Source organism: Ptychodera flava, chromosome 17, assembly GCF_041260155.1.
Source record: "Ptychodera flava strain L36383 chromosome 17, AS_Pfla_20210202, whole genome shotgun sequence".
NCBI classification, from domain to species: domain Eukaryota; kingdom Metazoa; phylum Hemichordata; class Enteropneusta; family Ptychoderidae; genus Ptychodera; species Ptychodera flava.
The window spans coordinates 25,368,940-25,394,831 of NC_091944.1; the positions used below are offsets into that span (position 1 = coordinate 25,368,940).

Sequence of the window (25,892 nt, forward strand, 5' to 3'; positions counted from 1 at the left end):
TTTCTTCGAGGTTCAAGATTCTGTTGTGAAGTACTGGTGAACCGTTTGGAATTTCTGCACAGGAAACACACTCCGTATCTCCTTTCTCCTGTGTCTATTAGAACGAAGTGGTGGTACAAATGAGAATTTATTAATTGAAAGTTGTTACCCAAAAAAGACTTGCAGATGATAACGCGATAGTAATACTACGAAGTTTAACTAATGTACCTGTGATTTTTCAAATTTGTTAGATTCTGTTAACATCGTCAGCTAGGAACTAATTTTGAGCATGTTAAAACTGACGAATTCAAGTCGAAAACATTTCATTTTCCTGACGTTGGCGGTGCGGCCATTTTGAATGGGGACAACGATCGAAGAGACCTGACAGAGAGATGCCGAACCTCAGGAAGGAATGAACCTTTAGCCTACCACTCAAAACTAATATCAGAAAAGGACGGATAAAGAAAGTTGTATAATATCAGATTACTGCCGTATCATCCACATAATGATGCACAGAGATCCGCAGATGAAACAGGGAACATACCTTAACCCTGACCACAAGTTTGTATAATATATATATATATATATATATATATATATATATATATAATATATATAATATATATATATATATATATATATATATATATATATATATATAATCCCATGTGGATTTTTCTCTGTTTGACGTCATCGTATACGAGTGTTTTTCGCGGAGCCGTACAACTTCGAGCCGAAGGCGAGAAGTTGTGCGGCTCCGCGAAAAACACGAGTATACGATGACGTCAAACAGAGGAAAATTCCATGGGATTATATATTTATCACATGAACAGTCTTCTTATTTTTCTTTGATGTGGATGGATCAAAATTATTGTAACAAATTGCATGGTTTTTATCGCGATTTTGTTTTTCCTTACGCGGATTACTTTCATTTATTGGGTAAAGCGGTCCGTCACCCAGGAGATGCGCGAATGTTTACAGGCATACTTTCATTCATAAATCCGATTAAGCTGAACTTTTGATACATGAAATGGTATCTCCACCAATCAGACATACGGATTCGGTCACATGCGCATGTCAATCATTGTCTCGCGCTGGACCTCTGCCGGGGCAAGTCTACCATCGGCGGACATGACTTTCACCGCGCTAGCGACGGATAACCATAGTATTTTGAGTTATTTAGAATATTTACAATTATATTTATGAAACTAATGCAACGACACGATCGAAACAGTAGTTACCATTCTTAGAGATTCTGTGGATATTAAAATATCACAAGTTTACGACCTTAGGCGAGCCCGAAAGTTTCAGATCGATGACACACAGAGTGTACGCTTGTAAGTTGTAGTGGGCACTGCCGTCACCGGTCTTCGCCGGTGGCCATCTCGGTCGTCAATTTTTCGTCTTACGGACTTTGATGTTTGCTGCGACACATATATCGCCCGTAGGTACATCCCAATTTTGTTACTTGACGGGAACTCTGTTCTGTTGTGAGTGTTGTCCTAGTCAACTTTCGAAATACATCGGATTCTACGGCGCTGCACTGTAGGTCGACAGCTTATGTTTTCACTATTAGCCTTACGCTGCAGGTTTGATTCCGATCGAGAAACGACGGAATAATTTGGGTGGTGAAGGAAATTTATCGTTGTTCGTAAAATGACTTTATGCTTGTGCCTTCTATGTCGCTTTCCCGAAGATAATACGGTACTCATTTATTAAGTTGAACTTTCGTTGAGGTGTATATTTCGGGTTTATCGCCAACCTCGATCGCCAGGTACGACGTCGCTTGGCGATCGCCAGGTTCGACGACGTCCACTTTGAGCCTTACGACTTGAGCCGTGACGTTGCTGAGCCATTATAACGATCGATGGTATCCTCATTCGATTCTTGGGAATAGCTAAAGCTTTAGCGACTCGAAATGTCGTTGGACATGCCTTCTATATTTCCATATCTTGATTTATCGGGTCACCTTTTTGTCAAAATGTCATGAGAGCACGGCATCGATCACGACAAATCGGTCTGTGTGGCAACGTGCATGTACGAACGGTACCATTGCAGAAAAAAAGTTCCGGTTGATGACGTACAACAGCGGTAATATGGATTTCTTATCTGTGCTGGTGTACGTCACACAGGTGGAGATACGGGCCAGTTCATGTGATAAATATATATATATATATATATATATATATATATATATATATAATATATATATATATATATATATATATATATATATATATATATATATATATATATAGCTAAAATACGCTCGGAATAAATATCCGCAAATATACTACGCTGACTCCATTATATAACCGTGGGTAACTTGACAAATAGAATTGGACGAAAAAGAACGATTCTGGCAATTAGCTAAATGGAAAAATTGGGCTTTACAAATCGCAAACGGCAAAGACAGACACAGACTACTACATTTTATTTGATGGCGGCGAATGCTCGGTTATTTTAATTTCTGAGTGAAAGAATAGTTGAACCTACATCTTAATTTGTCCTCTAGGGGACGCTAACATGAAGATCTCTGGTCACAATGTCTCATTGCACAATGAAATTAATTATGTTGTGGCTACACATGATCATCCGTAATTCTTTTCGAACTTAATTTCACGGTTTGCTTGACAGGGCGTGCGTCATTTGCATATGTGATTAATTGTAATTGAGATCCTGTCGAAAGAATTAATTTGAATTTTGCTTTTCAAGGTCGACTACATTAAGAGCAGCAGGCCATTGTTTTAAAGATAAAAATTTTCCATCCTGAGAGAGAGAGAGAGAGAGAGAGAGAGAGAGAGAGAGAGAGAGAGAGAGAGAGAGAGAGAGAGAGAGAGAGAGAGAGAGAGAGAGAGGGGTCACAGAGTAGACTCTGGTTGCGAACTGTTACATAATCAGTCTTGTGAATTTCATTTTTCTCCGCAGCCAGACAACTGTGTGCCAAAACAAAAATGTGTGTCAATGATGAATCGGGTCAACGCCTTGCCTGTCTCGTCATAGGTATAAGGGTCAAAGGTTAACACTTCTTCGAATATTGCAAAGCCTATACGCACTAAAATACTTCGAGCCTCCTCACATCCAAGAAATGAAAACCTCCAGTTTGCAAATTTAAAATTGTGAATGATATATAATACGAACCTCCGAGTTTTACCATCGCTTAAAAAGTGGAGTAACGTGTACAATACGTTATAGAATCAAATTATGCTGTCTGTAGTGGATATCAGAAAATAGATTATCCTGACTTTCATCTTTATTGAATTCTTGAGCTACCAGATAATCGAAGACTACGTCCATTCTGTACTGCTGTTTTTGACATTCATATCCTGCTATTATTTCTTTTGCTCAATAGAGGGCGCTATACTTTCAGATGTTTCATAAATTCATCATAATCCGAGACACTCACGGGGCGGCATTTCCCAGCCAAAGTTGTCTTTAACAGTTGCAGAACTCCTCTTCCAAAGTATGAGGGAGTGAGTGGTGTAATAAATGACACAAAGAAAACCTCATTCTTTGTGTCTTCGAATAAGATGTCCTCAATGTTAACGTTTCGAGTATCCCCTCAGTATTCCCTGCTAAAATTCCCTGCTACAGCGAAAGAGAGCCAGCGCTGAGTTCAATGCTATTTTCATGACGCCTGTTATTGTAGCAGATTAATACTGTGGCTCCTATTTGGCGATCCAGTGAACGTTATAAATTTGTTCGAAAAGAATAGCTTTACAGAGGCTCTGGGTTAGGCAAACGCTGTCACAAGAACTCAGTGGGTGGCAGTTGCTGAAATAACGTTGTGCAAGTAAACAGACATGTAGTTGATCCCCGTGCTACCGAGTAGTAATTTTTGGAACGGATGGTGCTGCAATTGAAGTTGCCCCGCCGTCCAGACTGGAAACTACAGGCTTCCTATTTAATTATACTCAGACAAGCCGGGACTACTCGCTGCAGGTTCTTTAATGATTAACCTGCGACAGCAAAATAAAGGTTATCGCACAACTTACTGCTGTCATTAATATCCATTTATTTAAGTAAGATATTGTTCCGTTACCACTAGTGATTAAATAATAAAATTAAAATACAGCAATCATTAAGCACAAAATAAATATCACAGTAGATTAAAAAGTGCGTTTAATTCCGAAATTCATGCACAAATTAACTGATTTTAATATTACTTGGCAGTTTTGTTTCACTTAAATTTGTTTGTTTTATAGGAGCTAAATAGACCAACTGCCGACACGAAAACGATAACCTCGAAATTTAAAATCGGATGGTACCTGTAATTCTGACACGCGGCAAAATGACAACACCTTAACTGTTCAGAACTGCACGGGCCATACTATACGTGCTACACGTCCATACATAATTTGGGGCGTAGGCCTGCAACGATATTGGATCAAATTCATCTGTTCTTTTTTTACAGTTTACTGGCGAGGAAAATGTATACCTGATACCAATATGCTGCACAGATCGTGGCATCCTCAGCGTTGAATCCCTCCAAACGAATGAAAATGGAAATACCTAATTAGACTTCATGACAAAAATGAAAGAGATAGCATGTATGGCAAAAAAACAAGAGATAAACAGGACCACATCATTGTGTGAGATTTAAAATGTACTGTAATTTTGACCTACACCTTGTTTATCATGTCATCAAGTGCATGATTGAGGCAACATGATGATGTAATAGGTATAGCTGATGTTGACATTGTTTGCAAAAAAAAAATTAAATGATTCATTATTGCTTCAAGACCAGAGAAAGCTGAATCACCGTATAGAAGTGTCGTCACGTTTGATGCGGGTCAAGGCACGTGACCGAACACGTGTAAATTTGATCGATGAACACATAATACATGTACACACCAACATGTATAAGTACGTCTATGGACAGCTCGGAGACACCAAAGTCTGACAGTGATAGACTTAGACAGGCTAATCCCTCTGCATCCGTGCATTCAAAAACTATACACGTCGGTGTGTGTTTACTGAACAATCAAGCACCCATAATGAAGTGTTAAACTGTGCCTTTTTCAAAACACATCCACAGTACATTTCGTCTATCAGTAGCAATCATTTGAACGTAAAGGTAGACTCTCAGTCGAACAGAACCCCACTAATCCGAAAAAGGTTACTCGGCCCTAAGCAATACTGAGATGTTTTCAATGTTGTAAAATAAAAAAGGGGAGTTGATGTACTCTCCGGCCTTGACAGCTTAGTTTTTTGTATTCGATGATGTAAAGCGATTTAGGGTTCTGGATGGCTGATATTGTAAAAGATGGAGTGAGTTCAAGAGAGGGGAGTTCAGATCATGTCAACCAGTGAAGACAACCATGATTGTAGTTACTATTTTTAGGCTAAATTTGATGTCGAACTTAATCATAATTATGATAATCGAAACGTGACTTGAATGTAGACAGAGTTTTGTGTTTGTCTTGGGGGTTGAAATAGAAATTGAACCGAATTGCTCTTGGTCCGAGTTGGTTTGAGGTCTATTTGCCAGTGAACCCTCCGCTTGTGCTTTCCGCTCGGTTTTTATCGTCAGCTTGTGTCACCCACTTTGCTTAATTGATTGCTTACTTGGTGATTGGCCGGCAAGTCAATGAAATGTGCCCGTGGGGTCTCGCCTGACTCCTTGACAATTTTTTTCATATCGTAATTGTGTTTGTACAGACATTTCCATCCGGGGAAGCGTGTTCGACAAGCGAGTTATAAATTTAAAAAAAATATGTGACATTTTTTATAACATAATGGTCTCAGCTGGGTTTGGTGAACCGCTTTGCGCCCCTTGCAACAGCTTCGGTTCGATGGAGTGGTTCCCATGGTAACAATCATCGTGGGATTTAAAGGCAAATGCCATTATTATTAGCATACTTATTACAGCGATTGCTATTATTCAGGTCAGCCGAAGAAGGATGATGAATGTGTTCTTATCGTACGTTTTTTTCACAGAACAAATGGTACCCGACATGTGTTGTGTCGACTCGGTAGACGAACAAACTGACATCGGTGCACAATTGTATTCTCCGTAAACGAAGCAAGTGGCGGCTAGTAACGAACAAGATGAAATAAATTTAGGTCCGTATAGACAATAATCTAATACTCAACACACTAAGACGATAATGTACATCTACTATCTAACCTTTATGAAATGTTTTTAAGTAAGAACTATCCACTATTAACAAGTTTATTCCTAATGATACGATTATTGAACGTGTTTTGAAGAATTAAACAATTGGCATTTATCATATTGTAATTTGCCCCTTTTACATTATTTAAGGCTAATTTCCTTTTCACATGATAACATTTATTACATTTACATTGGTTTGTTATTTGTCATCGCGCTTGCAAGTGATTGCATACACTCACAGAGCTCCCAATGGGATGACATGGCCGTTGATGGTTAATGAAAATTTCGAACCTGTGGAAAACCTTCCACTTTAATGAAGAGAATCACCAGACTCGAGACCAAGCCCTGTTGCGCGATCGCTTGGCACAGAGGGAGACAGTGGACAAATCCACTGATCCACCGAGACGTTCGCCATCGATAAAATGAAACGAGTCGATGACCCGATGGGACATCATTTCATTTTGTAATATAGAAATGATGGGCGACGCCCTGATCACTAACGTTTATTCATTAGCAAGGGCGAGAGGAAAGCCAAAAATTAACGGGCGAGGCTTGCTGAGCTCGTTAATTTTGGCTTTCCTCTCGCCCGAGCCAATAGAATTAAAACGTTAAAAGTCAGGGCGGAGTCTGTTATTTCAATCATATTATCAAAGAGCCCAAGAAAACCGTCAAAATTTAGGAAAATTTCTCGCGCGAAAGACAAAGGAGCCCCAGAACTGTAAAAAAGCTGTAATTTAGCACATCTGGAGAATGTTTGGAGAAAAGTGTCTAAACTTGGGCCACAAGTGCTTCATCGTGTTTTGTGATTGATTATGATCTTTGTAGAAATCACTATTAACGTTTTAGATGTAAAGTTACCATGTTTATATTATCATTCATATTCACGGACATGTAAACAAACCATTATTGTGTATTTGTGGTCAGTCACGTGGCTCAGCTCGACCAATTAAAATGCGACGGACGCAAGGCATGGTAATATGTCATGCCTGGTAAGCGCCAAGTTGAACAGGGACGCCGTACATAAATCGATCACGCAAAGGCATTACGTAAATATTCAGCTGTACTGCGGGTGAAAGAGATTGGTATCAAGATGATTTTCTGTCTAAGTCAAAAGCCGATGAAGGATAGCATCTTCTAAAAGCACTTCGACTAATAACAAGCCAATTAAAACAAACCGTAAGTCCACGAAAGCCGCAGAGGTGCAGAGATTTAATGCAAGGGTTTATTTTAGGTTGCTCATACCTACAAAAATGATCGATGAAGTCACGAGATTGTAGCTCATCGTATCTTGACACTTTATCCCGACATAACGAGAAGTAGTCTATTTTCTAAATCTTTTCTTCATTCCATCAAGAATCCTGAATTTACACGATACCAGTTTTGATTCTGTCCCAACATTTTTGTCAATTGTATTAGTTTTTTTTCTCTCCATTTTCATTTATGTAACCAAAATTCCCTCCGCTATAACTTCTCCGACGTTGTAGATTCATTAATATTGTCCCTCTCCTTCGATTTTTTGTAGCTTTTTGTCTCATCGTAGTTTTTGCCTCGTTCCTACCATTTTCGCTTTTCCTTTGTCCACTTTATCATCTTTCCATTATTTGATCCTCAGGGAAGATCCCTTGTATAAAGTATCGTGGATTACAGTGTTTTTAAGAATTAACGGACAAACATTTATGTCATCAACAATACAATGCAGAAAATGACAATCTTTTACATTTTAGGTAAAAAGAGCCAGTGGCTGAAACTTTCGATGATGTGGGTTTTTTCGCTACTTTTGCTCATTGAACTAAAGTTTCTCGTTCTACACACTCAAAGCACGTTGAGATGCACATTATCCAGCTCGTGAACTAAACCACGTGTATCGATATGTCTACTTGATCAATTGACATGCCAATCAAAAATAGAAAAAAAATCTTGAAAAGTAACAGCCAATGGCCCTTCAACCAGGAGGTCAACATGAAGCGACAAATTTATTTTTATTTTAACGTTTTCTTTTATTTCTTTCGCACTATATATTTTAGGTTTATCTTGTGTATTCAATTCTAACCTAAACGTTGTTTTGAAACACAAGCGTGTTACTATAGACGCTAAAACAAGAGAGATTTTGGTTGAGATTAATAATGAAATTTATTTCACAAATAAACAGATGAGCAGAAGGGTTGTCGAGACGTTTTTCAGTTTAGGAACTTACACTAATCTCTCTCTAGTCCATGTATCAAAGAAAGCAAATAAGTCTGGTGAATAAAGCCATAGAAACAAATAAAACATGAACAGGTTTCGTCGTTCACATAAACACCTGTTTCAGAATTCACTTTTGCCTGACTGGCGATTCTTCATAAGCTTGACAAACACACAAAGTCATAACAAGACAGACAGACAGACGGACTACAACCATACTGTACACAACCCCCACCACTGTGGACAAATTGTCACAACAAATGTAGACAGGATACCTAAACACTTGTGAAAAATGTTTCGAATCTTGAAACCATACTGCTTTGGTCACAAATAATCCCTTTTATGGTAATCCGTCCAAATGTCAGTATAAATAGGCCAGTAGAAAACATTAAATGTAACAAACACTAACATGAAAATGAGACGACTGTATCTGTCGCTTTGAGCAGAAAGTTCAGCGTAGTAGGTCTGGTGACTGGATCGTGTGTTCATGTGATCCAAGCGACGACACATGTCATGGCTGCCCCTTTTCCGATCAAGACTATTGACGTCAGCTCCTGATGAAGTAGAAACATTGACATCCAATTCCGCACTGCCCCGGGCCGGCTTGCCTGTACATGTACCCTGTCAAATAAAAACGAAAAAAATGCGTTATTAATGGCATTACATACCGTTCTTATTTCCTTTCAAACTTTAAAAGAGCATTTCAAACTTTTTACCTCCGATTAGACAAGCAAATTAAATGGAACGTCATTTTCCAATAGACGATGTAATAACCGCTATAACAATTTACACAATAACTGAGATGTACCGATTCAATTCACCAATTTACACAATAACTGGGCCAACCCGCTCTATAAGAGTGATCGTTCTCAAAATACCTTTGTTAATATTAATGCCAACATAAAAGAAAAAAATGGTCCATGACCATGTTGACAGTTCGTAACTTGGTCCAATTTGATGCTAAAGCTTTAATAATTGCATGTAAACGTTGGGAGTAAGACTAAAAGAAGAGTTTATTGAGCAAAAATGCACCACCGAATGGAACCATGGTACGTGTATATTTGTTCAGTGGTCCGAGATATTGGATGTAAGTAACACATAACAAATAATCTCACCTCGCAAAATCTACGCGTTCTATCGCACTTGTCAGCAAGCCGCCTCCGGCTGATGGTATTTAGGTAACAGACAAAAGTGAACTCCAGCAGTATCAGGAACACCATAATTTCACATGCCAGCAACCAGATATCCAAAGCCTGAGAGAGAGAGAGAGAGAGAGAGAGAGAGAGAGAGAGAGAGAGAGAGAGAGAGAGAGAGAGAGAGAGAGAGAGAGAGAGAGAGAGAGAGAGAGAGAGAGAGAGAGAGAGAGAGGAGAGAGAGAGAGAGAGAGAGAGAGAGAGAGAGAGACAGACAGACAGACAGACAGACAGACAGACAGACAGATAGACAGACAGACAGACAGACAGACAATGGCACATAGAAACCACGACAAATAAAGAGAAATACAGAAACAATATGATTTGAGTCAGCAATTCAGTAAACATTATCACAGGTTTGGACGCTCTATGATCCAGGACTTAATGAGTAAATTGAAAGGAATAATGTTTGCCATCGATTTCATTTTATTTCCAGTTGCATATTACTTCACATATATCGATTCGATTGTGCTGTAAACGTCGCTAAAACGAGCCTTAATTATTTTGTATTTGAAAACAGAAAATGAATTACAGATTCTAAATTAATTTGGCACTGAAAATTGGATTTGCGAAGCAATCACCGTTAATGTCGGTTGCACTAGTACAGGCATACATGCTACCTACAAAGGCATATAATTAATAAACCTGTAATAGATTTGCGGATGAGCTATGATGTGACAAAGTTGTCTCTGCCGGGGTGGATTTCCTGTTTATGACCAAGCTTCATTCACGCTCCATGACACTAACGGTCACGTGGTTGGGATTTGTGCGAAACTTTATAACTTAACTCACTGTGTAGTACGCAAATTTTGGAATCTCGCTTCTGAGCCAACTTGACTGCGTGACCAAGGCCAGTATGGTTGTTATTCCGAATAAAGCCCTCGCCGCCGACGAGACGTCAGCATCGATCCACAGCGACAACCAAGCAATAATTACCAGGGCCGCACTTGGGATGTATACTTGTAGGAGATAAAAGCCGAGTCGCCTCTCAAGAATAAATGATACATCGACGTAGCTGGCATTTCCTGGTCGTTGATATTTACAGAGGCAAATGAGAGATAGTGAGAGACAAAGAAATACAATTACGGCTGGCTTCAACATCAAACTTAATATCCGTTTTGTGTCATCGAACTTAACAAATCGGTATGTTTAAGATAAAATACACCTCGAGGACAGATATTCGGACTCACAAACCTTTACAGTACTATTTAAACGTATGTTGGGGCTTATTTTGAAGTTCATGGGGCAAATAAAATTTTCACAGGCTCATTTTTGTGAAAATTGAAAAATTGATTTCCCGCTAGAGTTAATAAAGGTATTCGGCCATTTTGAATTTCTTGTGATAATCTGCAAATATTGGGTAATTTTTTTTCTGTAGTACCGGATTTTGCACTTTGAACCTGATTTTTATTCTTGATTAAAAAGGGGTTGTTTAAAGTTGTCTGTTATTTTACGAAAAGGCTGGGAGTACTACCTTAAAGGGAAACAGTCGTCGGAACTGCGCCTGTGCGAGTTTCTTGTTCACAAGCAATGTAATTCTTGCACAATATTTAGAGGTATCTCATCATCATCTTGGATACAGTGTTTATACGTTGGTCGTATGGGTTCCACTACGACCTTTTGGCGCAGTTCCGACAACAGTATATCCTTTTTAAGGTGACCTTAAGGTAGTATGTACCTCGAAAGTGAAAGACTTAAACTTTTGCTCATATTTTCCTCAGTGAAACTTTGAACCATTCTTACCAAAGCAAGAATAAATATCAGGGGTCACCGTGCAAACTTTGGTACTAGAGAGACAAATATCTTGCGATTTCTCGATATTTGAAATTCAAAATGGCCGCCATCCCTGTGTAAACTCTATGGGAAAAAATAAAATTTTCGATTTTCAAAAAACTAAGACGGTGAAAACTTTTCTTTCGCCAAGAGCTTCAAAATGAGCCCCCACAAGTGGTAGGTCAGAAGAAAATTGAAAAAATTTGAAGGCCCGAATTTCTGTCCCCGAGGTGCGTTCTACCTTAAGGGTGCCACTTGGTTGACGGAAAGCTGATTGATGTATGAGTGTGAGATTCGGTAACTTCATTGACCGATGATGGACGAGCTGGACTGATTGATGCATGGATAGGCTGAAAGTTGTTTGACGGATGTATTTGTTGTTTTGCCATCGCAGTTCATCGGAAACTCACACTGTCGCTTCAAGTTGCTGTCTTGAATTATTAAATCAATACGCAGTTGAGAGCAAAGTTGCATGGCGATTAAGTGTACAATGAATATGTATGTAATTGTGACACACTAATGAGTTGTTGATTGGATAATTTATAATCGAGAATTAATTGGTTCATGTAAAGAGAAATTACTAAAACATATTAAATATTAAATTAGGTCGGTCGCCGTGCTGGAGATGACACAAAAATTCTTACTTTGTAAAAAAGCATTAAATGTCCGGTTATATATAACCAGGTTCTTTAAGATAGAATGCGACTCGGGAAAAGATATTTGGGCTCTCAGTTTTTTAATAATCTTTTCGTCTACCACTTGTGAGAGCTCGTATGAAGCTCTTCAATAAGGAACTATTTTAATAATCTTAGTTTTGTTAAAGTCTATAATTATATTCTCACGTAGAGTTAAAACAGGATAGCGGCCATTTTGTATGATTTCAATTATTGGTAAATTTTGGGTAATTGTTTCTTTAGTAAGAAATTTTACACGGTGACCTTCTATTTTCATTCTTGATTTGGTAAAGAGAATGGTTGAACGTTTCATTGTGAAAAGTTTGAGTACAAGTTTAAGTGTTTCACTGTTGAGATCCCCATACTACCTTAACGAAACCAAGACAAGATAATTACTTGATGAAATAAAGGACAGTGTGCTTACCTATTGGCAGCTTTTCAAAGCCCTCCTCTGTTTGCCAACCGTATAGGCTGTGCTGTGGTAACATTAGCCGTTCGTTAATGCTGATGCCGTTTATTGGTGACCAATTGTAAACGATATGCTCTCTTGTGTAAGCATCTACATCGGAGAGGTTGATTGTTAGTAATGGACAGGTCGAAGAATAAATGTACATGCACTCAGTAGAGATAGTGATTAACCCTTTAAGTGCTGTAACTTTTCCCACCAAAATTTTAGTGCAACATTTTGCTAAATTTTACAAATTTTTCAATAATCTTTTTGATAACTTTCGACCAAAAGGACATCATATTTCATTAGCTACAGTTTTTATCAAAATTTCGGCAGAAAATCCGACAAAGATTGGCTGGGATACATTTTCTAAAGGTGATAAAAATTGACTTTGGCGCTCAAAGGGTTAAAAGTATCTTGTGCTATTAATAAGATAAGGTAGAATGCGCGTCGGGCTATCAAGTTTCTACAATTCTTTTCTGATCTACCACTTGTGGGGGCTCATTTTAAAACTCCTGGAGCGAGAAAAACGTTTACCGTCTTAGTCTTTCGTCGAAAATCCAAAATTTATTGCTTGCCCCATAGAGTTAATGGCGGCCATTTTGAATTCAAAAATATCGCAAAATGTTGGATCTGTTTCGCTATTCCAGACTTTGCACGGTGATCCCCAATTTTTACGGTGGATTTGGGAAGAGAATGGTTGAAATTTCATTCAGGAAAGTTTGAGTAAAACTTTAAGCCTTTCACTTTCGAAGCGCGTACTACCTTAAAAGAGAATTAACAATCCCGTAATTATGATAATTTTTAAAATTAAATACTCGTCATTACGAGTATTAAAATCTCGTAATTTCGAGGATTAAAATCGCGCAATTACGAGATTAGTATCACGTTATTATGAGATTTTAAATAATTGATATTTTTTTCATATATTACGTACAAAAATAGACCACTTCTCTTCCCCTGCCGTGTGCTGTTTTTAATAGTAGATGGGGCACGTGCAGTCGTGCAACTGTAGAGCCATGTAATTGGCCGAGAACTTGAAGTTTTACTTTCTTCGACTTTCTAATTTCTGTTCATCGCCCTTTGAACTCTCGTCTGTAAATAGCTGATAGCGTTTTAAGCTAAGTGACCATAGAATATTATTAGACTGTTTAATTCGACTTTTTAATCGAGCTATGTGCAAAATTTCAAGAAAATGATAAAAGTGCAAGTTGATTTGCTGGCAATCTTCACTGTGATAAGTCTTGTAGCGCCCGTACATGTTTTGATAAACAAGATTATGATGGTACTTACGATGACAGTAAGTAGACGTGAACAAAGTGCTCGCACGAATAACGATGAAAAATGTCCCAACCGAAGTCTCTATCAATCCATGTTACATGGCCCTTACATCCCCATATCCCTCTCTTGAGGTCAAACTTTACTACAGAAAACAATGGCACTGGATCAAACCACAGTGGTGAATGGGTTAATTTTACACACCTGTATGTCTTGCGGGGGCAAAAAAAATGAAAAATCAAAACCTACTTACATGAAGACATTCTCTCCCTGCAATGCTGTGTGTCGAAGGGAAATGCATGGAGGTCCATGTTGCATGATGATTTCAAACTTGCCCTGACAGAAACACCAAATACAAAAATTTTGTCAATCCTTGATACTCAAGAGGAACACAGTCTCTCAAATGCAGAAATTTACACTTGTTCATGCAAGTCATGTAAAACGCATTAAAATGTCTACCAAAGTGAAACTTTCTTTGGGAGTGGAGATTTAGCCGAGCGGTTCTCTCTGTGGCCTCTCCGCTAGGCGACTGATGCCGTATGTTGTGGGTTCGAACCCTATTGAAAACTAGCTGTATAGTATGTATTACCTATACCTATTTGCTGTACGTAGAAATATAATTATACTTGATTTGTTTTCAGCAGGCATGGGTATATTTTTCGTTCTTTAATCTTTAGTTTTAATTACATGATTTATTCATTAATGCATTCATTAATAACGTAGTTTCTTGTGCGAGGTCAGCTCTGTGTTGCATAATTTTGTGCTTTTGTGCGTGTGTAACGCCGCAACAGGCGCGTGTTACCATGTGGCGGTCAAGACTCCGCGATAAATACCGTCACATCATGATGGCATCTACCTTTCACACAAATCCAAATGATTTGTCTAATGAAAAATCGACTATATTAGACGAACCTTATACTGTAATAAATATGTCCATCGCCTCTAATTTGCATCATGGCGTTCTTTTTCGGTGAATGCTGCAAGTTGAATTGCTTGGCGTTTTTAAAGAAAGTGTCCGGTACCCAGATGGCGTCGAGGAACTGTCCGACCACGGTTATGTTGATACTGGCGTTGTGCTTCAATCTCGGCTCATACCATTCCTGCCGCAGCTGCACCATCGCTGACCAGTCCTGCAGGGAGGTTCAAAGGGCAGATAATACGGGTAATAATTTCAGTAGTTCAAATGATAAAAAATGCGCAACGCAATGTTCAATGTGCAATGGTGTAAAGCAGCTGTGAGAAAACGGTGGGTGGTAATTTCCCCACCGCCCTTGTCCCTTCCTCTGTGACAATTACTGTTGCAAGCTTAAGGAAGTTGAGAGAGAATTAGAGACACGGGAAAACAGAGCAAGTTGATAAAGCCGCACGTGATAGACAGACAGACACAGACGGCAAAATGTAAAGAAAAACGACACAACCAATTACGACAAATCTTTGAATTTCTGTCAATCATCCAGTGCTTTTTTGTATATATGATTGTCAGTCCGAGGCTCTGTCTACTTGATGTCTGTTCTAATTGTTAGGGTTCGTGGCATGAACAGGCAGAGAGATCTTACACAGTGAAAGGTAGAAAACTGTTTCCCGAAAGTCTCGTAAGAGCGAGTAACAGTATCTTTTTGATGATTTTTTTCAATATCTTTGGTTTTGAAAGGCAACTACAGTTTCTTGTTCTACTAACCGAGGAACGTTGGAGATGCTCACTGTTCAGCTTAATAACTCAATTTATAACACGCCACATGCTCATTCCGTGTCGCGATTCGCCAGAATACGTCACGTGACGAGAAAATAGATAGGTCTAGTCCCCACCGGATCGAAAAAAGTGACGTCAGAGGGTATTTTTTGAAAAGCTATTTCCCTAGAAAAGCTATTTTCCTAGGGAAATAGCTCTGACCAAATTTGGAAAAGTGCCCGGTCACGTGACCGTCACGGGCGGAGTGTCGTCTGCAGCTTAGCAACAATGGCGGGTGACGTACGTGCTCTGCGTCCGGGATAGGTGACGACACATTCTCTAAAACAGATTTTCCAACATTTTCCAACATTCCAACAGCGTAGGAACTTGAACAGCTCATCGACGGAAAAGATTAAAGTGCAACTAAGGATGTCGCTAGGTATGCTTCGAATATTTTTTGAAAGAAAGTGGTACCATGTACAACTGAAACCGTTGTACATCGCTCAGTAAACTTGTCACAATGGATTGTTGCGGTGCAAAATATCAAAACACATTAAAAACTATATAAGCCTTAACAATACAACATGAGCATTTGGTGTGTTATAAAACACCTATAGCCTGGTCTTTATTCGGGCTATAGCGCTCGTCTATTACCCCTCGTGGCCGTATGTTACCAGAAACACATCGCTATACCCCTCGGCCTACGGCCTCGGGGAATAGCGATGTGTTTCTGGTAACACACGGCCCCTCGGGGTAATAGACGGGCGCTATAGCCCTCATAACCAGGCAATAGGTGTTTACTATACCGGTGTAAACTGCACTCAATTATTCCTGTTGACAAGTGAATTCCGGTGCGGACTCAAATTCAATTGTAAACAATAACAGTGCATTCTACAATCACGCATAGAAGCTGTATAGTACTGTTTCGGTAATCTTCTGACTTTTTATATGACAAGGGGAAAGAACACGAGCAAACTTCCAATAATATCCTTTTGTAGTGTAAAAGACACATATAAACAAAAGATTAGTTATAATTACCATTTCGCTTTCTGACACAGAGTGGAAAGAAATCAAATCCAGGCCGATGGAAACATTAACGGGAGGACCTTGAAGAAACAGATTAATTGAGTTGTGAATGAATAATTGAACGAATGAATGAATGGATTTGAAATCATCAACTTCCTACAATATAGACTATGGGCTGTACGGTTGCAGAGATTGTCCAGGAAGAGGTCACAGCTATTTAGCACTGAACTGATTGGTCATGGATCACACTGCGGGAATACTAACGTGGACAAACTATCAGCTACAGATTTACTATAGGTCGCTGACCTTGCTAATGCGATTATCAAATCGTCATGTAAACGCTAATGCTCAGCTTTAAGGCAGTATGCGCCTCAAAAATGAACGACTTAAACTTTTGCTAAAACTTTTCTTAATGCAACGTTCAATCACACTCTTACCAAATCTGTAATGAAACTCAGGGGTCAAAGGGCAAAGTTTGGTGCTAGAGATACACATCACCTGACATCATAACCGATATGCGAAATTCAAAATGGACGCCATTCCTGTATTAAATCTTTGCAGGACAATTTTCGATTTCGAAAAACTAAGACCGTCCCTAGCTATCAATTAATCCAAGAGGTTCAAAATGAGCCCAACAAATGGTAGATTAGAAAAGAATTGTACAAATTTGAGAGTCCGATTGCCTGTCCTCGAGGCGCATTCTGCACCTTATTAACCCTTTGAGCGCCAAAGTCAATTTTTGTCACCCTTATGAATAAAACCTCAGTCAATTTTTGTCAGATTTTTGCCAAACTTTTGATGAAAAACTGAGGCCAATGAAATGTTGTGTTCATTTGGTCCAAAATTATCAGAACAATTACAGAAAGATCATAAAAATTGGTGAAATGATGGCCTAAAATTTTTGGCGGGAAAAAATAAGCACTCAAAGGGTTAAGGAAATCCTTTCGGTCGATGAAAACCATGGCACATAAGGAGCACACTCACAAGCATGAAGGCACACATGATGCAGACGATGCAGGCTAAAAGTCAAACGTGTTGAGATACGAAAGGCACTCACCGTGACTGCTTGGCCGAGATCTGAAATCATATGAATGCAACTTCTGGTAGAGGTACTTGTCATTGGTACCGTCACCCGAAGCCTTTGTTCCTTGAATAGGTAGTCTGTAAACCAACAACAAAACAAGCAAAGAATATTGCCTTAAAGCAAAGCAAAACAGGCAAATACATATAATTCAGAGGGACATCTATGACAACTACACTGGGGGACACGCCCACTGTTTCCACGGGGTAAAATGGCGGTAGATACACAACAGCTAGGTAATCGCAATTTAAATACAATTCATTGTCTTCTACGAGATCTAACTGCCCTCTTTACGACCTTAAAGCACGACAGGTTATGATTAATTGAGTGTGTATGTGTGGGCAGGGTAGGGTATTATAATAGGGTAGGAGGATGATATGAATGATAATGATCTGGTGGAAAGGATTCTAAAAACACAATAATGTTGATTCATAAAGACTCCTGTTTCGACATCCCGTTTCGTTACTTCATAGTGACAGTCATACAAGTTATAGCGACGGAACGTCTGCGACAGACGGAATTATCATTTAAATGTATGAAGTTCGTCATTCGGCGCCATTTAGGTAAATATATACAGTGCTCTCTCTCTCTCGAAATCGTCGAGAAACATAACACAGTGGACAGTTTGCAGAATAACCCGCTCCCAACGGGGCTGAGTAACACTTCCCTTTTACACATGGCTGCCTTCTATGTCACCAATGAGTTCTCAACGACGACATTCTGTCGTTGTTCACGACGTCGATGTGGGCGTGGTTGGCAGTCAAATTTCAGGTCGAGGACATTGCTTTGTTACAGTATTAGGAGCGGGATATTGATGCCGCAGTTATCTGTGTATATTATCTGGTAGTTAAGTCATCAGTGTATCTATGCGTTTTGCTAAAGGAGAGATCAATGAAGGTTACTGGAAGCCCGCTTTCGATCAGTGGAATGATGTTACAAACCATTTTCCAGTTGAAACAAAGACAGCCGAAATGGTATCAAACAATTGTAGCACTATTTATCATACATTACTCCACCAAACACCTATGACCGCTCTCATGACGTTCTTTATCTCATAATTTCCACAACGACAACACTATTGATGGGCACAGCATTTCAAAGATTTCGTGGTTTCTCATGAATCCAGAGGGCATTTACGCGATGTACCTCCCTAATATCTTCAGCTATTGGGTGACGCAAAACCGTCGCCAATATATGAGACTTACCTGTTGCTGAGTCCTAATGCACAAAACAATATGGCAATCGGTGCGCATCTCTCTGGGGTCTTCATTTTTAAGGTCCTTGCTGCCTTTCTCTCGTCCAACCGAGTCTTCTCGAAAATATACAAGGAAGGGTGTCAATGGCTATTGGCCTTCCGGCGGTAAAAAAACGAGGGGAACTCACTCATGCACCAGTCAGTATTGCGAAAATGGAGTCGCCGACGGCGCCGACATCAATAAACAACATAATAACCGATAAAAATGACGCGTTCACCGTGTTCCCATAAAATACTAATATTAGTTTCTCTCGCTCGACTCCACAATCTCCCCCCATACAGAGAAATGCTCTACAGATAATGAGATCGCTAGTACGTCCTAAGTCCATCTGATACGCGATTTGTTAGGTGTGTCACAAGCAGATTTAATGCCACGTGTCTGTATTTCAGCGTTGACTTGCTTCCCTGCGTGGAAGAAACAGCTCCGCAGCCCTTGCACTGTATGGATTGAATCTAGCCAGTGTTATTTTGGCTACTTACCAGAATAATAGGAGCGACCAAATCCGATAAGCACCTTAGTATTGCTCTCAGCTAGTTGGCCTAGGGAGTCATACAGTGAACGGAGTCCGAGATGCTAATGGTCGTGGAGAAAAGGCGTGTTCCGGCTTGAAATAAAGGCCTAATTTATTCTTGTCTGAAAGTAATATACAACAGCAAATAATTTATCGATGTTACGTGATGTTTGTAGAAGTCAATAACGTAATTATCGTCAATTATACCTGCAATCCCGCGTGGCACCTAATTTCTGTGTCGATTGAAAGGTCTTCTAATTTATATCGTCAACGTCAATGTCACAATACGCCCAGTATTTTAAGACTGTCTAATGATTATCTAATGACTGTCACAAAACATGGATGGTTAGAATATGGGCATACGAGTGTGCTGGCGGTAACGCATTACATCTGTTAGGGGTCGTCGATCATTCTAACAGCTAACGTATTAGAACCGTAATTCCTTAGGAGTTTAAGGAGGGGGAGGGGGGGGGTCAGACCCCGATTCGTTTTGCGTGAGCCAAAATCGCAGTAAGGATGATGCTGTAACAAAAAGTTGAGTAGGAATTCAGGCGTGAAACCATAACAAATACGATGTTTTCAGTGCAACGCATGAAAGCAGGACGGAAGAGAGAAACTCGACGGAACATAAAGAAAGACAGTAGAAACAAGGGATGCGTATATTCGTGTGCGGTTAAGAACTTGTGGACTCAACTAAACGTGGTTATAAGGCTCCGACATAGTACTATATCCGCGTATATTGAGGGGAAAAGGCAAACAAATTACGACAACCTAAAAAATAAAACACATAATTTGAACTATGACAGAAGAATATAGTGTGCAATAATACTTGTTTTATTGTAATTTAAATGGGGCGGGTTCGAGGCTGTGCTGGATATCGTGGGAACGAGGCTACCTTGAGTATTCGTTGTTAGCTTTGACCCTCGAGCGTTCTTCGCATTCTTCACATTTGCCAGGAAATCGACGTTGCTCCTCCAAACACAAACTTTGCCGGACTCCAACAAATACTTACGTAGAGACGACATTGCCATACTCGGAACGTCCGCGATCCTCACGATCAGACACACCAAAACAATCCAGTGCGGTCAGCGCTTACTCGAACTACCTCTCCCTCTCATCGAGAACTCTTCTCTTTGTCCAATTCGAGCCCTCATTAACATGATCCGACTCTCCCCTACACACCAAGCCAGAGACCATCTGTTTAACTATATGCCGTCGAAAGCCACTGCAACCACCCCCCTGGTCCTTACGCATGCAAAATTCACTAGAACACTCAAACTCATTCTTACGGACTGCGGCTTTAAGCCGGCCGACTACTCCGGTCACTCATTCCGCCGTGGCGGAGCCACGTTTGCCCTTAATTTGGGAATTCCCCCCTTATTAATCAAGCTACAAGGCGATTGGAAATCCAATGCGTTCGAACGCTACACAGTTCTGTCCCATGAAACAAAGTGCAAAGTCACAAAATCCATGGCCCTCGCATTATGTACTCAGGAGGAGGGCTAGCGCCCACCACCAGTGTTGGGGGAATCTTGGCGGACTTTGGCTTGCAGCCTGTCAACTTGTATTAAAGTAGTTGACCTTGACCCCCAACACTGTGTCTGTCTCTTATTATTATTACTTTGTTATTGTTGTTGTTTAGTGCTAGAGTAGCCAACAGTTAAGTGTGCAATAATACTTGTTTTATTGTAATTTAAATGGGGCGGGTTCGAGGCTGTGCTGGATATCGTGGGAACGAGGCTACCTTGAGTATTCATTGTTAGCTTTGACCCTCGAGCGTTCCCCCACCCTCCCACCCAAATCTTAAACTTACTAGCGTACGAATTTTTCCCTTCTTCCACTACACTACCTTCTTATACTTCTACCTTGCTCTGTAATTCGTCCGACCCGAGTGGCGGACTTTGGCTTGCAGCCTGTCAACTTGTATTAAAGTAGTTGACCTTGATCCCCCAACACTGTGTCTGTCTCTTATATTGTTATTATTACGTTATTATTGTTGTTGTTTAGTGCTAGAGTAGCCAACAGTTAAGAAAATTCGGAGTATTGAAAAAGTTTGAACGTAAAGTTTTTTTTAATTTGTACTGGTGTGTGTAGAATTGCACGACGTGTACGTTGAAGAGAGGTTGATATTCTCCGTGCATAATAAACAACACAGCTTTCCCGCTGAAACCAATCGCGTTAGTGGGTTTCGTTTAGAGGGAATTGACACCAAAACTAAGGAATTGCTTTTCTAGTTTCTAGTCAGCTGTTATGATCGACGACTCCTTAGCGAGAGAGGGCGACAAAAGTGATATTGGTTAGTGTTCAAAACAATTACAATGCGATCAATTTTCTTTCACATCAATACATAACATAATATGCATGTACATACCCTGGTATGTTATATGGATATGGGTAGATAAATGAATAAGTTGGTAAATAGTAACAAGTTTTAAAGGTTGAAGGTAGATATAATAACGGGCTGAGCATATCGTGAAATACGATAAGATAAACACAGCCACTGACATATTTTTATCAGCAGAATACAACAAAATAAACGCCATGAAAGGCATAGCGCACACACTATATCTTCACTCAAATTTAACACCGAATTCTTACAAATACGTTTAGCACATTATGAAAGGCCAGTATTACTTCCACTTGAAAAATATTCTGAAAGCACATAGCAGTGGAACTGATATAAACTGAAATTATTAGGAATGCAGTGTATTGTGTGATGGTGAGAAAACGAACCGTTTACACTCATTTACCCAGCACAATTACAAAGTATCAAAGTATCAAACCATGGTAATAGTTTGGGGTGATTTCAATTACCGCTAGCAAAGTATTCTCTCTTGTCATCAAAAATATTCTTATATATAGGCCTCTAATTTTTTTTTTTCAAATGTCCAGAAACGTACTTGGCTGGGTTGAATTTAAGCAAGTTGGATGGTTTGAAAAAGAAAGTGTATTGGAACCCAGTCTGCGATGTTTTCTGGTGGTTTTTGTTAGATTTTTTCTTTGATAAATGCGTACATAAAGTAAATAACAACATAGCTGAAACATGAAGACACATATATATGTTAATTGAAATAAGACAATAAAGGCTAAAAAAACTGTATTGGAAGTTTTCGACCAACTTTGCGTGACTAATATATTGCGAACTGAGAAGCAGGTTGAGTGTCAAAGTTCGGGTAGTTTAGCGTACTGCAAAATATCGGAACAGTTGACACGGTCACTCAACCGTCACGGTGGCCTATCGGTCCCTGCCCTGAGGGTACTTAGTCCGTTGTTTGTACCATATAATGTTTTAGTACATGCCTTACCTTAGTTTCCACTCAAAAGTTTTGGGTTTATTTACATAGGACATTATTTCCATGAATAAGAAAATCAGTTGAAAGATAGAATGATTTTCATCGAACGGCGGGATTGGAATATTTGAATTACTGTTATACGGTTTTTCGAAATTTTATGCTTAATTTTCTAAAAAACCGGCTTTCCTGAGTGAAATTTTAAGCTTTCAAAGATGTCAAGTTGAAAATAAATAGGGGAAAATGATGCCTAAGCGCCCGCTACATGGTCAACGAGTTACCATTGGATCCTATAGGGAGCGAGACGTTGGATAAATGAGGTAAGTAATAAAGTAACATACGTAAGCTATTTCTTCAACAATACTGTGACTCCTTCATGCTTACAGTATGAGCGAAAAAATCGTTTAATCTTGTACATGTACAGTCACCCTGTCCTATTATACTGTTGTTATGTTTCCTATGCGAATAATAGTTTCGGTGTAAAGGTAATGGGTCTCCTTTCGGAAGCAGAGGTGACACAATATGATACAAATCTCTATAGTTTCAAGATAACCATAGAAAGAAGAAGTACATTATATTTGAGTCAAAATCGAAATCTGAAGGTTATTTACTTGACAACAGTTTAGGCTGCATATGTCTTAGAGAATAAAATAAATGAAAGTTTTGTCATTCGCTTGCCAGTGTAAAAAGTTTCCAATATCTAAAGTTAAACGTCAACTAGACTATTAGGCTCTTTGGCACCGTTACTTTCTGTTAAATAATTCGTAGACTAGGTTCGCATTCATGAGTGATAAAGTGCGCACAGAGCAAATATAGATGAGATGTCGATGACGTCACCATTTATCAGGGGCAACAAACTAACGCTGGTAACCAGACATTGTAATCGGGAGGGTACATACAAGTATACACATACTATTTTTGGAAAGTGAAATATGGGGGGGGAAGCAATTACAACTTCACCCCAGCTAAAATTGAAAACAGTTACTTTGGCTACCGCTACATAATGGTGCGGGATTGCTGGATAGCCAAAATAGCCAGCTTTGACATATTTAGCAGCTATTCAGCTAAGAGGGTTTACAGCAAGGGATAATAAGCAGCTATTCAGGTATTATGTTTGGGACCTAATGACGGAAACTTAATAGCTGCTTCGGGGTTGTTGAGCAGCTATTCAGCTATTCTGCTATGATACCAAAATCCTTGGCTATTTAGCTATTCAAGCTAATAGCCGTTTGTAGCCGCTATTAGCCAATGTTAGCTAGCTATTAGCTGGCTAACAGCTATTTTCCTATCAATCTTATTCATGTAAAATCACTGTCATGTTTTCCCGTATTCATTATTGCCTTGCCTGGAAACTTATACTCTCATCATTAACCGCCGAATGAGGTGACATTCTATTCGTACATATATTTTCTGAGTCAGACTCAAACTCGAGAAGTCTTGCAATGTCTTACAGTGCGATTACTATTGCAATGCAGCACCTGTTTGTCGATAACTTTCTTATACTACCGCTAGCTGTCTACTCTCCAGACCTAGGAACTTGCTCACGGCCCTTTGTCCATGACAAATCCCAATATCCACTCTCTCAGACAAATGTGATATCCTCTCAACATAGTATGTCAAAGCACTACTCACTGTCCGCCCACTGGTCTTCTTTCCCGGGTTTCCCACTGAGCAAGGAATGGCTATTCCCTCTTGAGGATAAAAATACCTGACGTCAAAGGACATGAAAAGACAATACCTTCCAGTCCGTTGAGAAGTCACTGTGGATCATGGAGCGCCTTTTTGTGACGTCAAAGGACATGAAAAGACAATACCTTCCAGTCCGTTGAGAAGTCACTGTGGATCATGGAGCGCCTTTTTACTCTGGTGGCCGTGTCGGCTGTTGATTCACATTTAACCTCTTGATTGCTTGTTACGAATACAAAACCATTGCTTATGTAAGCGTCGTACCTGTAACTTTAACATTTTTTCTTCAATACCGTACTTTTATGGCAAAACGCTAACCAGATGATGAACTATGTAAAGATGCAACAATAGTTATCCTTGAAACGCGCTATCCACCCATGTAGCGTGTGTTGATGATAAAATTCTGAACATAATTGTATGATGACGCATTACCAGTTGGGAATATCCATATAAACGTGGTCAATGTACGGCGGAAATAACACAGATATGTTTTTAAGACTGGTAATTGAAATGTACATGTTTATTTTCGCATTCAAACGAGAAAGGATGAGTTGGCGCATCTGTTTATTTTCTTTCTTGATATTAAAACAGTGATCCAGTATCCCGGGCTTTACGGATTAGTGGCTCTTCCCCTTATTAAACATGGGTCAATATCAGTGTTACATTTGTGATAAAACAGATTTGTTTCAACCTTAAAGGGAAATGGTCATCGGAACTGCGCCTGTGCGAGTTTCTTGTTTACAAATAATATATTTCGTGCACGATATCTGGATGCACCTCGCCATCATGGCTGCAACATTTAAATTATACGATGTAGATTATGACAGACATGTTTTAACTTTCATCAATCACCATCGTATACGTACCTTGGTTACAGTGTTTACATTGGTCGTATGGGGCCCATACGAACTCTGAGCGCAGTTCTGACGACTGTATCCTATCTCTTTAAGCATGGGAAAGAAATTGGACACTGCATACAAAACGTTCGTTGTGATTAATGGGAGTCGGTCGCGACCCCAAAGAGTACTCTATGTCGAGAAGGCGGTTTTTATGTAACCTAAAATGAGCGTGCGTAATGAGTTCTTCGGACAAAAAGTTTGTATCGCCATAGTATCATCGACAAAAATAACGGAATATCGATGGCGATCCAACACTGACGATTGGAAAATATTGATACTCGGAGAAGCAGAATACGCAATAGCTCTGTGATTGGCGAGTGTTAAAAAGGAGCGAATTGTACCAAAATCGAGTGTGTTCCCGCTTGCGGAGGAAGTTATTGCTATTATTATATCAATATTCGAGTTCCTGGTGTTAAATGTGGGCCCTCCGTAATTATAACACCTCTATATCAATTATTGAGCGATCGCTGTCGAACAGAAAATCCAGCGCCCAGGACCGAGCACTTTTGACTCGAAGGATGAATAGCAAGCGTACTCAGCTATGCCATTGGAAGCGAGACAGACGACAAAAAGTGACAACGCTAATTTGGTGCAGAGAAAGCCAAATGCTGCAATAATGCAGTTCTGTAGAATTAACATTGTAAACGTGTACACTACTATTGCAATTATTTCCGTGTATTTTAATCACTTAACTAGTTCTAAAGCCGATTTTTCCCGCTTTTAAAAATTCTCTCTATCTTAGCGTTAAGCTTCCATGCAAGCTCTGGGGCGGGTCTGAGCTCTCTGCGTCCAATCAGAACAACAGATTGGCGTGAGTGACACGCTGATAA

General features: G+C 39.6%; 1 protein-coding gene across 2 annotated transcripts; it reads right to left on the bottom strand.

The window, feature by feature from the left end:
- Positions 1-7,751: 7,751 nt before the first annotated feature.
- LOC139115869 (glycine receptor subunit alpha-2-like) lies at positions 7,752-24,262 on the bottom strand. 2 transcript variants are annotated; one of them, XM_070678268.1, is made up of 11 exons: positions 24,110-24,262; positions 19,156-19,309; positions 18,626-18,729; positions 17,397-17,500; positions 16,352-16,419; positions 14,557-14,774; positions 13,898-13,980; positions 12,343-12,477; positions 10,264-10,496; positions 9,394-9,531; positions 8,105-8,899 (listed from the first exon to the last, which is right to left on the bottom strand). In XM_070678268.1, exons 3-11 carry the CDS (start codon positions 18,688-18,690, stop codon positions 8,603-8,605), a joined length of 1,341 nt encoding a protein of 446 aa, XP_070534369.1. In that variant the 5' UTR covers positions 18,691-18,729; positions 19,156-19,309; positions 24,110-24,262; the 3' UTR covers positions 8,105-8,602. The 2 variants fall into 2 exon arrangements, with proteins under 2 accessions (XP_070534370.1, XP_070534369.1); XM_070678269.1 differs by lacking the exon at positions 24,110-24,262 and having other exon boundaries at positions 7,752-8,899; positions 18,626-18,771; positions 19,156-19,274.
- Between the last annotated feature and the right edge of the window lie 1,630 nt (positions 24,263-25,892).